This window comes from Manacus vitellinus, unplaced genomic scaffold, assembly GCF_001715985.3.
Source record: "Manacus vitellinus isolate BGI_N305 unplaced genomic scaffold, ASM171598v3 scaffold_68_pilon, whole genome shotgun sequence".
In the NCBI taxonomy this organism is placed as follows: domain Eukaryota; kingdom Metazoa; phylum Chordata; class Aves; order Passeriformes; family Pipridae; genus Manacus; species Manacus vitellinus.
In genome coordinates this window covers 1318476-1333128 of record NW_021940744.1, presented here as the reverse complement: position 1 = coordinate 1333128, position 14653 = coordinate 1318476, and the positions used below count along the sequence as shown (strand labels likewise).

Genomic DNA, 14653 nt, shown 5'->3' with positions numbered 1-14653 from the left:
CAGCGTTAACAACAGTGAAAAGCAACTCAAAATGAGGAAAGGGGTAACATTTGTGCAAAATACTGACAATCCCCCCCAGAATTCAACAGCACTCTCGACACTATCATCTACACACATCATATATTTAAGGACATTTTTTACCTTCAGGACATTTTATCTCACAAACCAAATTTACTCATCTCATACCGAGGTCACGAGCAGCTGTTTAAAAACACACAATAATATGAAGGTGTCCCTGCCCAATGGCAGGGGGTGGAATAAGATGAGCTTTAAGGTCCCTTCAAGCCCAAACCGCCCTGGGATTTCTACAATATGTATCATTTTTTCACCTTTTATCCTAAATTATCCCTACATTAAACTCAACCACCTGGGACAAAGAACCAACATGTAAGCAACAAAATCAAAGTTCAATAGGTAGGCTGAAAAAAAAAGTTAAAATAAAGAGCAGGAATCCGGTGCTGCTCCAAAAGAAAGTTTTACAGGAGGAACTCTATAACCAGCAACATCTGAGGATTTTGCATCTCAGCCAAAAGATGGCACCAGCCATCAGGAGAATGAGCCATGTAGGACTTATGGTACCACCACTCAGTAGATGAAATTACCACTTATTGATTATCTGTAATACACAAGTTTATTTGGGGAAAGAGCTGCATTCACAAAGTGTTCTGGTCTCACTGATAAACAACACTGTACAGGGCTCCTCTCTTTTTCAGTGGAATGCTGTGCTATCACTTTTCTTTGTTAATGTTATTTCTTGACACTATGATGTGGCATCACATCATACCAGAGGTGACCAAACTGTTCTTATTGCATAAATCATCTGAAATCCATCATTTTAATTGTTTGTTCTAAAATAATTGTCAATTTGGAGAGAAAAAGGAGGAGAAGAAATTAAAGAGAGTGTAAAACGGATATAAAATCCTGGTGTTTTTACATTTTACTTACACCCTCAGTATTTTTAAACTGTGTTTTATACCAGTATAAATTACTATAGAAAACAATACTTTGCTGTGAATTAATTCTCAAAAAGGCAGAAAAGGTGAATCAGGATGTTCACCTGAAATGTAATAACACCTTTCTTCTGAAAATGTTGCTGTCATCAGCATAAATTGCTATATTAGATAAGCTCTTAGTAACTATTCCTCCAGTTTTGCTGTACAACAATTAATATAGAAAATTGTTCTCACAGTAACATGGTATTTTTATATCTTATCAGAAGAAGGTGGGAGCAAAAACACAGTCTAAAAAAGGTCCTAGATATGCCCACACTTGACATGCTCAATGCACCAGGTACTTTAGGTCTACTCTACACTGTCAAATATTTGGCTGGCAGGAGATAAAAGGGGATGTGTTTAAAGCTGATTCCAGATGTTCCCCAAAGTGCACGTGGATACCTGGCAGAGGGTTCCCAGAAGCTCTGCATTCAAGATGGATTGGGTTGTTCACCACCACTGTTTCATTTAACATCTTTCCCGCATCTTCCAGACTAGGTGGTTCTGGGGAAAGACAAAGGCAGCAGGTTTGCATTAATTCAGCCACCCAGCCAGCACAGCATCCAACCACAGAGTCATCTGCCCTTGGACAAACTCTGGGCTATGAGTTGCACAACCTTCAGCTGCTGGATGACCGAGGAATTTCTCCAAGAAGCTCATCTTTGAAAAGGGGATATTCTCTAACTATATAACCACATCAGTGGTAAGAGGAATAAAATGTTATTTTTGTTACTTCTAATTTTTTTCGTGAAATTGGGACTTTAAAACAGAGTTGCAAGGAATGGGTGCACAACACAGAACAGCAATTCTTTATTGTGGCAGGAACATCCCACTTCAACTGACTGTTGACACAGCTTTACCTTACTAATGTTTAGAAATCTGCACCACGTCAGAAACACCAGACAATGACACTTTGAACATGAAGACAGCAAAAAGAGACATCTCTGACATGGGGCTGACACTCAAATTAGCTGTGATGCAATTATCACAGTATAAGATGAGTGTGGCTTCCCTTTCTAAGTCTCGTCCATGGAGACTCTGCAGCTTCTCCTCATTTCAGCTGAACATCTTCCAGATACTGAGTTGGTTTGGCAATAAGAGTCAACATAATGATACTCTGTGAGCATTTTGCCATGGTCCATTCCTACACCTCCTGAGGATTCCCACACCTCCTTTGAGGATTGGATCACATCAAGAATGCAAAAGCCGATTTCTGAGCCAAACATACATAAATCATGGAGAGAGCATCTATTAAACTCACATGCAAACAACTGCTTCTCAAGTTTCCCCGACTCCTTTTATACTATTGTTAGCTGCAAAAGACAGTTCCCTTTAATCAGGTTGAAAAATCCCCTCACAACAGAATGTTTCTTTCTCAGAAAAGTCATTCCTGTAAAAATTTCCCATTGCAGGGTCACAGGGAATACCAATATCCACAGACAATTTGGATGAAATTAATAATGTCAATGGTGGTATATCATATACTGACTCAGAAACAGGTACCATTCTGAGGGGTGAGTTAGTGGCAATGTGTTTGGCTTTTTCGGAGACCTCTGAACAGCAATTACCTGGAAAGGGAATTAATTCATTTATTTCTGGGCCCTTGGTACCACAGGAGAGAGGCCAGATCTTAAGAAGAAGAGTTTTTGGCCTCACTCCTTACTAATGGAGTGGGACAAAAAAAGCAAAGTGAAAGGGGGATGTGCAGAGACAGCACAAAAGCCAGAGCAGAGGGCACACAGGTGCCAGAGGAGCTGCCCAGAGCAGAGACGTTACCGTGCACGTGGAGCCGGACGTGCTGCTGGGCCTCTCCGGCTGCGTTGGTGGCCACGCAGGTGTAGTGGGCAGCATCCTGGGGCAGGGCCCTGCCCACCTGCAGAGCACGGCCTGAGGACTCCAGCTGTACCAAAACAGAGCACATGGACACGATGGCCCAGGGCAGAGCACACGCTGACACGGAACACCGCCGGGAGCGGCTTCCCTCCAACCCAGGGAAGGGGTGTCTGGGAGTTCAGGGGCTTCAGTAATCCTGGGACATCAGCATTATGAGCTGTACAAGTGTAAGGAGACCCATATGGCAGCAGGGCAGGCATGCAAAGGGCAGAGGAGGCTGCAGTCAGGATGTCAAAAGCTGCTCCAGTCCACAGTAAATCAAAGCCATTGCAAGCAATCAAACCCCTGGAGCATGGAACTACTGGGAAGGGCTCTTCATGGAAAGGCAGGATGTCACCATCAGAAGGGAATTACAGGTAGCTGCTGCAATGGCAGCAATTATAGAACAGCTCATCTTAATGCCTCCTCACAGGGACAAGTGGGCAGAGCCCACCTCACAACCAGCAGACAGCCACACCTCGAAAGGTTCAAGTAGCACTGGAAGGAGCCACATGCTGAATTTCCAGCCCTGGACTCCTCTGATATGAGCTGTCTAATGGGATTCAGTCTACTAAACACTGCTATAACCAGAGATACCACCCTGGGCAGGCAAAAAGCCCCTCGTTCTCCAGGATGGATCTTTAGCATCTTCATATCACAGCGCAAGGGAAGCAACAGGAAAAGACACACTGACCTGTATAATTCATTGTAACTATTGGCATGGTTTGGATCCCACAAAAGAGTCATGCTTACTCTGAGGTTTCCTCTGGCTGTGTTTACTGGCTGTCCATCTTTTAACCAGGTTATGGAAGGGCTGGGAATGCCACTGGCTATGCACTGCAGTGTCACAGGCTTGTGGATCACAACAGCTCTCTCAGAAGGCCCAGTTGATTTGATGGTTGGGGGAACTGCAAGAAGTACCAGAAACAAAAACAAAGTGTCATTTGAACATGTACATTTAAAGATATAGAAACAATACCCCACAGGTGAGTGCAGTTCTATTTCTACTCCTAGATCAGGACAACCTGCTCTAGTGGAAGGTGTCCCTGCCCACGGCAGGGGGTTGGGATGAGATGGACTTTAAGGTCTCCTCCAACCCTAACTATTCTATGATTCTACTTCAGCTTATCTCATCTACATTTTTCAACCCACTAATACAAATAAGCATTTACAGGAGATCTGAGCACCTTCTTGCCAGTAATTTAAAAAGAAAAGCAGTCTGCTGCTTCCCCCTTGAGTAACCTACCATGCACTGTAACATCAAATTCCTTCCCATGTTCTCCTGCCTTATTTGCAGCCACACATTTATAGTGGCCGGTGTCTGACACTTCAGCTTGAGAGATGACAAGTTTCTGTCCCTTTAATAAGATCTTGTGCCCAGCTCCCTCTTCAACTGGATGACCATCTTTCAACCACCTGTCAAAGAGAAAGTTCAGTCTCAGCTCTCTGTGAAAGAAAGATCTACAACACTCCCGAAATATGCACAACTCCATTAAACAGAACAGCTCAGTAACTCAATTTGCATTTCCAGGGAAGTTTGGAGGTGTCATATTCCACTTTCCTGACTGCCATGGACCAAAATGGTTTATCAGAAGGGAGTATTGGGGAACAGGCACTAAAGAAGACATCAGAAAGGTAACAGCAGGTACCATCAGAGGCAGAGAGAAATCTCCACAGCAAAAGCAACCCCAGGTGGCAGAACAAAAGTGCTCAGTTGCATTAGCACAGGAATGAGAGTTTTGGCTGCTCTTGTTATCTATGCCCATCTCCAGAACGTGGACACTGGCACAACAAACCAAACTCATTTAAAATAAAATCCTGATGCTGCCCAGTGAGTGCTGTCGTCAGTGGAGCCAGGAGTTTGTCCTCTGCTCATTAACCATCACCAAACAACACAGGTGGCTCATAAAGCTCAATTCCACACTCCCCTAACCAAGCAGCAGATTCATTTATTTTCTACTGTCACACAAGTGCCCTTACGTGATAGTTGGTGAGGGTGTCCCTGTTGCTGTACAATCCAGCTCCAAAGGGCTGTGGAGAATCACAATGTAGTCCAAGAGCTCATCCCCACCTTCCACAAGTGGTGGCACTGTGAAAGAGAAAATCCACAAACAGAAACATTTAAGTATCAGAAATATCAAGACAGCCTCTCTCAAATAGCAATGTTAAACACACACTGATTCATTAGGAACCTCAGTTCCTTTCTGAAGGGAAACATTTATCCAGTAATATTTTGCAGCTTCAAATCATTCTTCTCATTTTTTTTTTATTGTTTCTCATTTGGTTGGTTTTCCCAGACTCTGTCAGAACAACCTTATGAATGGGTGGGGATGGGGGGGCCTTTTAGCACTCCCTGCCAGAAGAAGGAGAAAACAAAGGTGCAGATGAACCTTTTCCAGGTCCTTCTTCACCCTGTCTCGTCCTCTCTGGGAAGGAAGCACTGCAACACAGCTCCTCACAGCTCCTCCACTGACCCAGACCAGTGAGATACACCTGGAGCAGCAGAATGGGTGCTCTTCTCCTGCATTCAATACTATGTTCTCCAAGAGAGCAATTCAAAGTTCATTACAGCTCATAAATAACTCCTGCCATGTCAAGAGAAGGTAGTTCACGTTTTTGTACAATTCTTTTACCTCAGGACAGTCAACAGGGACTGCTGAGATGCAAACTGGTAACAGATTCAAGGGATACAAAAGGAAAAGCATTTTTTCAAGAGAAGGTTCAAAATTTGCACAACACAATTCAGAGAAAGATGTCCTCTCCTAGAAGCCACTACTCAGTGATATTTTTAATGGATACTCTTGGGGATCTATGATTTTCTTCTATGAAGGCAAGTTAGAAGAATTTTAGGGGTTACTGAGAATAATATTTACCAACCACATGCAAAAAAATCCTTCAAGAACTAACCTGAAAGCCTTCCAACTGTCCTGTAACCCTGGACAGCAAAGTTGTACAGTGCTCAGGTTCAACTAAATATGGAGCCTGATAACTGATCTTTCACAAACAAAAATACAAACATGGGGGTGTTTGGAATCTGTCCATATTAGGTTTATGGGAATGTGACAAATCAGTAGTTGTGCTGCTCACACACCTAAGATTTCAACTTCATACTTGATTTCCTGTTCCCCAGCTATGCTTGTGGCCACACACCAGTAGTGGCCCCGGTCGGCCTCGGCGGCGTTGAGGATCTCCAGCCTCTTCCCAGCAGCCAGGACACGGAGCCTGTCGCTGGCCTGCACGGGAACCCCATCCTTCAGCCAGGTCAGGAGAGGGGGAGGGTTGCCAGCAGCGTTACACTCCAGTGTCAGGGAATTCCCAGCAACCACCTGCCTGCTCTGGGCTGTGTCAGCATCGCCCTCGATCACCGGAGGAACTGGAAAGAGGAAAAAATACACTGCAAGCCATTAATTCTGTAGCCAGAAAATGAATTAAGAGCAAATGGGTTGGTTCCTCCCCCCACTTTGGCTCCATAAGCCGTTCTGTCACGCAGGATTTCATGGGAGAATTTGCTGCTGGGGTGGGACAAGGCAAAGGGAAACAGAGAATTCGAATTTTTTACTTCAGTATTGACCAGTTGTATAACACACAGGATCTGCAGGGCTTTGAGAGGGAAGAACTAAATACAAAGGACTCAAGAGGGCATTCTAAAGATCCCCTACAGACTGGGTATTGCAGGTAAGTATTGTTCAGCATACAGATGGGAATTCAAGAACATATACATGGAGAAGAAATAGTGCAGCAGAAGAAAGTGTGGTACCAAGGCTGGTGAAGGGACTTTGGACAAGGGCATGGAGGGATAGAACAAGGGATGATGGCTTTAAACTGCCAGAGGGCAGGGTTAGGCGGGATATTGGGAAGGAGTTCTTGGCTGGGAGGGTGGTGAGGCCCTGGCACAGGTTGCCCAGAGAAGCTGTGGCTGCCCCTGGATCCCTGGAAGTGTCCAAGGCCAGGTTGGGCAGGGCTTGGAGCAGCCTGGGCTAGTGGAAGGTGTCCCTGCCCAGGGCAGGGGGTGGAACTGGAGGATGTTTAAGGTGCCTTCCAACCCAAACCATTGCAGGATTCCATGAACCAAAGAGCTTTTTGAGAGTCCCACAAAGCAGAGGGTCTAAATCTCCTGGCCCTGCTCAGAGAGGCCAGCCTTCAAACACAGTCCCTGCCAGGCTGCAGAGGCAGCAGAGCTCTCCCAGTGCAGCTGTAACCCAACCCCCCAGCCCAGGAGCTGTCCCTCACCGTACACATCCACGTGGAACACCTTCTCGGCCGCGCCGGCCGCGCTGCTCACACGACACGTGTACCTGGCAGAGTCCGACACCCGGGCACGGGGGATCTGCAGGAACTGCCCCCTGTCCACGTACAGAGCCTGGGGGTTGGAGAGAAGGGGGTGCCCATCCTTGTACCAGGTGATGGTGGGGACAGGGATGCCCTTGGCCTCGCATTCCAGGCTGATGAGGTTGTTGAGCAGCGCCGACACCTCCGTGGTAACGTTCCCTCCTTTGATACTGGGAGGGACTGTTTCAAAAGACAAAACAGCAGCACTAAAGCCTTGGGTTACAAAGATGTGCAGATGTAAATGAAACATCAGAATGCCGTAAGAACAAAATATTTTAATCAGACTTCCAACCCTTCCTGCTGTATTTTGGTTGTTTTTTTCCCCAGCAGAGTAGATCACAGAATCACAATCACAGAATCACTGAGGGTGGAAAAGACCTCAGATCATCCAGTCCAACCTTTGACCCAACCCCACCTTGTCACCCAGACCATGGCACTGATGCCACGTCCAGGCTCTGCTCAAACACCTCCAAGGAAGGGGACTCCATCCCCTCCCTGGGCAGCCCATTCCAAGGTCTGATCACTCTCTCTGGGAAGAACTTCTTCCTGATTCCAACCTAAACCTCCCCTGGCACAGTTTGGGACTGTGCCCTCATGTCCTACTGCTGGTTGACTGGGAAAAGAGATATATCACCTGTACAGCTCTCCAAGGCAACACAGGGTAGAAAGCACAAAGAGAACACAACAAAAAGGGCCACCAGGCTCCAACCTGTGCCAAGTTAGGGCCTCCATGCATCCTGCAATGCATCTGGGCACCCCTCTTCCCTGTCTCCAAGGGGTAAAGAAAGAGCAATCCCTGTATCCCTGGGGAAGTGCATCCTCCCAGCAAGGAACCTGCCATTAAAAATACCAGATACACCCAAGAGCCTCGACAGCTGCAGCGGGAACTGCTCAGGGCTCCAAACTTCTGAGGATGAAGTCACTTTGAGACTAAATATGAGCTTAACAGTCTTGCTTTATGCTCCTATTTTTGAAACTTTTTGGCCCACAGTCATTTCCCTTGCTCACTGGGCAGCAGGACTCAGATTCTTCTAGCAAACAAGCTCTGGTGTAAATCAGCCAATATAAAGAGTCCGTAAATCTCTATAGAAGTAATAAAAACAGAGTGCAATTGGCAACGAGTAAATTTATGACTGCTGAGAGTACCAGACACATCTGGCAGACACATTGACTCCTGTGCTGCCAAAAATGCTCAGCACATCCACGGATTCCACTGACTTCCATAGTGGTCACTGAAAACCCCACTGCAGAGATGTAAAGCAAAGTGTCCATGGACGGATCTGCACCTGAGATGGGTCTTGCAGATTATCAAACCACAGTGAAACATTTTACTAATTAAACATTTTTTGTTGCCAAAAAACCTAAATCCATAAAACATGCTGAAACAAACCCAGATCAAAGGCAAATGCACTTCTCTATCAGCAAACGCTGACAGAGGATCCACGGAAATGGGGAATGGTTTTAACATGGTGTTTTGGGAAAATATTAAAGTCAAAAATACGGCTGAACTGCTAAAACAAAGTAAGAATGAGCAAGAATTAGCATCTAGGCTCCTCACTTACTCTGTGGGCTTCTGTTTGTGCAGCCAGGATTAATGAGAAATTTAAAAGTAAAGAGGTGTTCCAATCTACTATCACGAGTTCACCTCTCTTGCCTGAAGAATCTGAAGTAAATCTACTCATCTGTGAGAGTTTTACTTGGGGGCCTTTCTATTCCTCTAATCTCCCAACAGCCACAATCACCTGCAAGTTGTGCCAGCATTTCCTTTGCTCCTGCTGGACACAGGCCTGCCCATGGTTGGTGTACAGGCAGTGTGCTGTGGCTGCTCCATACTTCAGGAATGTCCCACCACGCTACCTGAAGGTCATCTGGAATATTCTTCTTCAAACACTATTTAGGTCTGACTCTGACTGGTTTTGCACTTTGCTTTATACTTTTGCACTAACTTTTACTTATTCCTGGCTGAATTTACTCCTAACACTAACTAAAGGAAAATAAGACCACAAGTATATTAAAACAAAAATCTTCTAATTCATTTTCTTCTTCATAAGACAGATCAAAATTCAGCTGAAACTAATTAATAGCAGAATTTGAGAAAGCTTGTCAAGATTTTTGTCTCTCAACAGTTAGAAAATTATAAAAAGCACAAAACCACCACTTAAAGGCCAAGTCTGCAAAGACTGGACCCATACTTGACTTGATATGTGTAAATGCTCAAAAAGGATCTCTTTATCAACAGATGAATATTAAGGTATGCTTGTTTCAGTAAAGTTTCTTTTTTGAATGGATTTACTCAGACAAATACAAATTAAGGATCTGATCCTGCAAAATTTGTGTGCATCTGAGCATCTCCATTCCAAAAAGAAACCTTATGAGTAAAATCCAAGGATGTTCCAGGGCCTGGCATTCTGTAAACTCACCGTGGACAATGAGCTTGACCTCCTTGACTTGTTTGCCAGCAGTGTTGGTGGCACTGCACTGGTAACGCCCCTTGTCACCCCTTCGAACACTCCTGATGTGCAGAACTTGATCTCTGTCCAGAAGCTCAACATTGGGATCTCCCAGAAACAAGGGCCTGAAAGAGAGAGTGTTTTGCTTCCCAGAGCTCTGACCCCATCCTTTCAGCAGTAATTTAAACTGACAGTAAGATGAAGAGGTCCTTTAGTGGCAGAAATTATCCCGTTCCAGAGAACCATTTAGCACTAAATTAACAGCATTAAGCACAAGAAACACCATCAAGTGACAAACTATTATAATTAACTCTATTCTTAGTTTTTAGAAGAAAACAAACCACAAAAATTACTTCACTCAGGTCATCCAGGATGCCAGCATCAGAGCCAGAGTCCTATGCTTGACCTCAGTTCTTTTTCCTAATATCCTTAGTCATGCCAGGCCTTTGCTGATAACAAAATGTCAACTACTAGTTGAAAGTGTCAGTATATCCACACCAAAGAGTAAGGAATTGTCACAGCAGGATATCTGTGAGTACTAATCTATGTCTGTACTGAACTATATTGTTAAACACCAAAACCACAGCCCAGCTGGATTTTCAGCTAATAGTTAAGCCACTAAGAATCCTTCTCCTGGTGTGCCTTCCTGGAGGATGAGATGAGGAATGGAAGTATGTATATATGCATATATAACCTTTAATGTAGATGTGCAGAGGTGCACAAGGCACTAGCTAGAAAAATGTCAAACACGTCAGCTAAACTGCATTTTAACTAATGATATGTTTAAAATAATCCAGATAGAATAACCATGGAATAAACTCAAAGAAATGGCTGAGTTTATAATCAAATGCTTCAAGCGTTGTCTGGCTTAAAATATCCTAAATGTGTTCTGCAAGTGCCAGTCAGGGGAGAGTTCACAAAGATGAGCAGAAGGTTAACTTTTAATTAAAGGACTCAGCAGCTCACACCACCCCAAGTTCTATCTGATGACAACTTAACACTAAGTAGTCAAACCAGAGTGTGCAGGTACAGTGCACTTCCTCCCCGTGTTCCAGGGCAGGAACAACCCAGGCACAAACCTCAAAGGCTGTAACACACTCACTTGCCATCTTTGAACCAGTGAATGTCAGGAACAGGGAAGCCTTTGGCTCTGCATTCCAGGCTGATTTCCTGGTTGAGGATGACTGCAACTTCCCCAGGGGTATCAGTACCTATTATGCTCGGGGGAACTTCAGAAAGACAAACATTAAGGAAGAACAGTGAGTGCAAGAATCTATTTATAACGAGATGAAATTTACTGCCTGCTTAAATATCAACTGTTTTTCCAATCACCAACTTACAAAAAAACCCCAAACAAAACAAAAACCAACCCCCAAACCATGAACTGACCTAGTATATCTAGGTTAAACAGCTTCTCAGAACTTCCTGCCACATTTATGGCTTTGCAGGAATATTGTCCAGCGTCCTCAGTAGCAGCTTTCAGGAGCTTCAGTATCTTCCCATTGTGCAAAATCTGGACAGTACTGCTTTCCACAACCTTAAAAGAACCCGAGACATCAGCCTTATGTGATCCAAGTTACATCAGCCAAACAGCACAGCTGGATTTTTATAAGAAAATGGTAGTTTTAGGTTTAGGGATAATCTGTTTCCCCTCTCAGTTACAGCACTAATCCCCTGCACTGCTGCAATCTGTTCAATATGGTTTGGAGCTCACAGCAGGCAAGGGGGGAACCAAAGAAACCCTCCATCCATCAGCAAGGGGCAGTCACAAAGTGCATAAAGGGTTCTCTCCTCGTCTGAAACTGTGACTTATCAGCTACAACTGGGAGCAGAGGACTCAAGGATAAATCCTGAGGAATTCAAATAGCCTCCAACAGTTCTTATTTCTCCACCCATAAAATAAAGAAAATAGCATAGTTGGTCCCCTCTGGAAGGACTCTGGCATCCGCAATACTGGAAGATTATTAAGGCTAATTCCTAATGGAATCCTGAAAATAAAGAGCTTACTTTTCACTTATTGAATTCATGGATGAACCATATTTAGCTAGTTTTTTGTGGAGGTGTTCTTAGTGCACTACTAAGCACATAAAGGCAGGTACCTGTATTTACTTCAGTGAGTTTTCACACCAAGCACTTCAAAGTCCCCCCAAAACTGAGTGAGGCTGCCTAATTTCAGTAATCACACATACCTGGATATCTTCTTTATACCAGGAGATGACTGGGAAGGGGTTACCAGTTACTTCACAGAAGAGACTTACAGGGTGATGAACAACCACAGATGTGTTTGTCACCTTTTCTTGATCTCTAATTTCAGGAGGAACTGCAAGAAAACTCAAAGTCATGATTTCCCACCTTCTCCTTCCTCCCCTCTGTCAAGGACCACAGTAATCCAAATTTCTTAGACCCTTTTCATTCCCTCCTCAATGTTTCCTTTTGCCTTTTGCCTCTGGGCATATCTTCCTATGTCTTTTCTTATTCTTCTCAAAAAACAGTCTTCTCTTGCCCAGTAATGGACTCCCAGGGAAATTCACTCCAACAGAACAACCAGCAACATTTTTAATCTTAATACTGAATCTTAATGTTATTTAACCTTTAATTTAATCTTAAAATCTCCTGTTACTTGTTCAGCAACATTTGTTTAGTAAAGGAAGCAGATTCCAGTCATCCTTCCTCTTCACTGCTCCAGTCATGTTCCAGAACACTTGTCTAATATTTATCTCACTATGGATGCAAACAGAATGGCCTTATGTGGTAGATTAGAAAATCCCAACCCACTGACAAGTCCTGCTGGCACAGGATGGAATTCCTGCTTTTCTCAGGATAAAGATAAGGATATAATAATCCTGCTCACAGGCATCAGCACTATCATGGGAAGTGAACAAGGCTGGAATAAAAGTGCTCTGTACAAATCAATACCTCAAGGCCACCCATGGAGGTTTTGTTTTCTAATGAGGATTCTGGAAGAAGAATATCAGGAACAAAAGTTCTCCTATCCTATGTTTAATCATATAAATAACTTTTCTCATATTTAGATCTGAAATGCAGACCTATCCCCCAGTCTTTAATCTCTACGGTACAAAAGTCTTCATTTGCTATTTGCATTGAAGATTTCAAGTATAAATAGTCTGAGATGCACCTGGCTCCTGGAGCAAAACAAAGATGGTTTGTTCCTAAAGTCATGGAGAACAGAAACAACAGAAAAAAAACACAGAGAACATCTGAATAATAGAAATGCAAGTAGTCAGATCAGCTTTTATCATTTAACGGCTCATGGGCAGACCTGGGCATGCAATTCCCAACAGTAACATCAAAGAGATTCTTCCAAAGCAGTTCCCAAGGGTTGTGTTTGTTCTGTACCGTTCACTTTGAGGCTGTATTTCCTCTCAGCGCTCCCAGCCTCGTTGGTGGCCACACACACGTAGTCCCCGCTGTGCGAGGGGGTGACAGCAGCGATGACCAGCAGCGTCCCGTCCTCCAGCACGGCAATGCCTGGCTCTCTGCCCGTCAGCTCCCTCCCGTTGTGGAGCCACCTGATGGCAGGCTTTGGAACACCTAAAGAGGCAAAGGGGGAACTGCCACAAACGCTTCGCTCGGCTCACAACAAGAGAGGTTCACACAATTCCTGCTGCTTGCTGGAAGTCTTACTGCAAGGACAACACGTCCTTCCAAGAGGAAGCCCCAGCTGCTACAGGAGGATTTTAACATGAAAAATCTTAGTCCCAAACATTATAAAATCCTTTTTGGCTTGCAATGACTTTCCACAAAACTTCCACACACGGTGGTTATTTAAATTACCATTAGCTTGAGTTTTTCCAAATAAAGTATATATGGAAAATACTGTGTGGATTGGACATTTTTACAGGAACTTAGTAATTTTCAAAGGTCAACAGCAAAAGATACTTCTGGCAGTGGGAGCAGTGGCACACACCTCTAGCAGGGCACGGGAATGCCACACGCTGGTTTGCCACTCTCTCTTGGAAGGGACTGTTGTATGGAGGGTCCAGGTCCTCGATACTGGGAGACTCTGAAAGAAAATCAGACCCCAAAAACTTCTTGATCTCTGCTCTCAAATGTAAAAATACAGTTTGGCAATACACAACACTCAGTCTCTCCCATCCACACGAGGTCAGACTCCAATCACCCCCTTTACACTGACTGGAATGTGTATCATGCAAGCAGTCTTATTTCAACGGGAATATTTAGGAAGCAAGCGATACAAAGAGGCTTTCAAATGTGACTGCAAATGGTTCTCTTGAAAACCTGCTATATTTATTTTGAAGGCAGTGTTTCTGAATAATCTGAAAAATACTACTGAAACTGCTTTTCCCCAAACATTGGTGCTACTGCCATCCTTTGTTCTCGAGTCTCATTTCGAACTCATGTGCAGGCTGACAATTACATAAAGTTACTGAGAGTTCTTTGTTGTCCATAAAAAGTGTTTCTCAGCACCTCTAATCCAAAGGGATCAGAACACTGCCTTTAGACTACTGCAAAGAAGAAATAGTTCCTGCTCAGCTGAAGTCAGTCACGCTCCACTGATGCCTGTGACCCCATGACAGGTGAGGAGTTACACTATGGATTTAAACTGGCACATTGACCACTGTTACCCCATCACCATTGCAACACCATCTTGCTATTTAAATACATATAGAGAGAGTGTTTCTTTTTTCTCATTTCTGCAAACTCTCCAAAGAATATTTGCTTATTCTAATTTTCCTTAGTTAACATCAGGACATAACATCAAAAACAGATGTGGATGTTACTTCACGTGACAGTTGGCAGGAAGAGCACTGCCCTCCCAGACACCAAGCAGAGAGCACTGGCACGAGATCCCTGCTGGCCAGGCAGGAGCACAGCAGCTGGCCAGGCAGGGGCAAAGTACCTGGGCAGGCAGGGGCACAGTACCTGGGCAGGCAGGGGCACAGTACCTGGGCAGGCAGGGGCACAGTACCTGGCCAGGCAGGGGCACAGTTCCTGGCCAGGCAGGGGCACAGTTCCTGGGCAGGGAGG

The 14653-nt window shown here is 44.4% G+C and overlaps 1 protein-coding gene across 1 annotated transcript in view; it reads right to left on the bottom strand.

Moving 5' to 3' along the window:
- Nucleotides 1-14653, bottom strand: part of HMCN1 (hemicentin 1) — a gene marked incomplete at its 5' end in the record, with an annotated part of 160609 nt that overhangs the window by 77310 nt on the left and 68646 nt on the right. Inside the window, 13 exons of the mRNA XM_029964017.1 lie at nt 1332-1496; nt 2769-2892; nt 3618-3772; nt 4111-4280; nt 4845-4953; nt 5956-6237; nt 7095-7373; nt 9614-9768; nt 10746-10872; nt 11033-11180; nt 11833-11963; nt 13001-13195; nt 13572-13667. Of these exons, the coding sequence (XP_029819877.1) occupies nt 1332-1496; nt 2769-2892; nt 3618-3772; nt 4111-4280; nt 4845-4953; nt 5956-6237; nt 7095-7373; nt 9614-9768; nt 10746-10872; nt 11033-11180; nt 11833-11963; nt 13001-13195; nt 13572-13667 (2136 nt within the window). The remainder of the gene's footprint in view (nt 1-1331; nt 1497-2768; nt 2893-3617; nt 3773-4110; nt 4281-4844; nt 4954-5955; nt 6238-7094; nt 7374-9613; nt 9769-10745; nt 10873-11032; nt 11181-11832; nt 11964-13000; nt 13196-13571; nt 13668-14653) is intronic.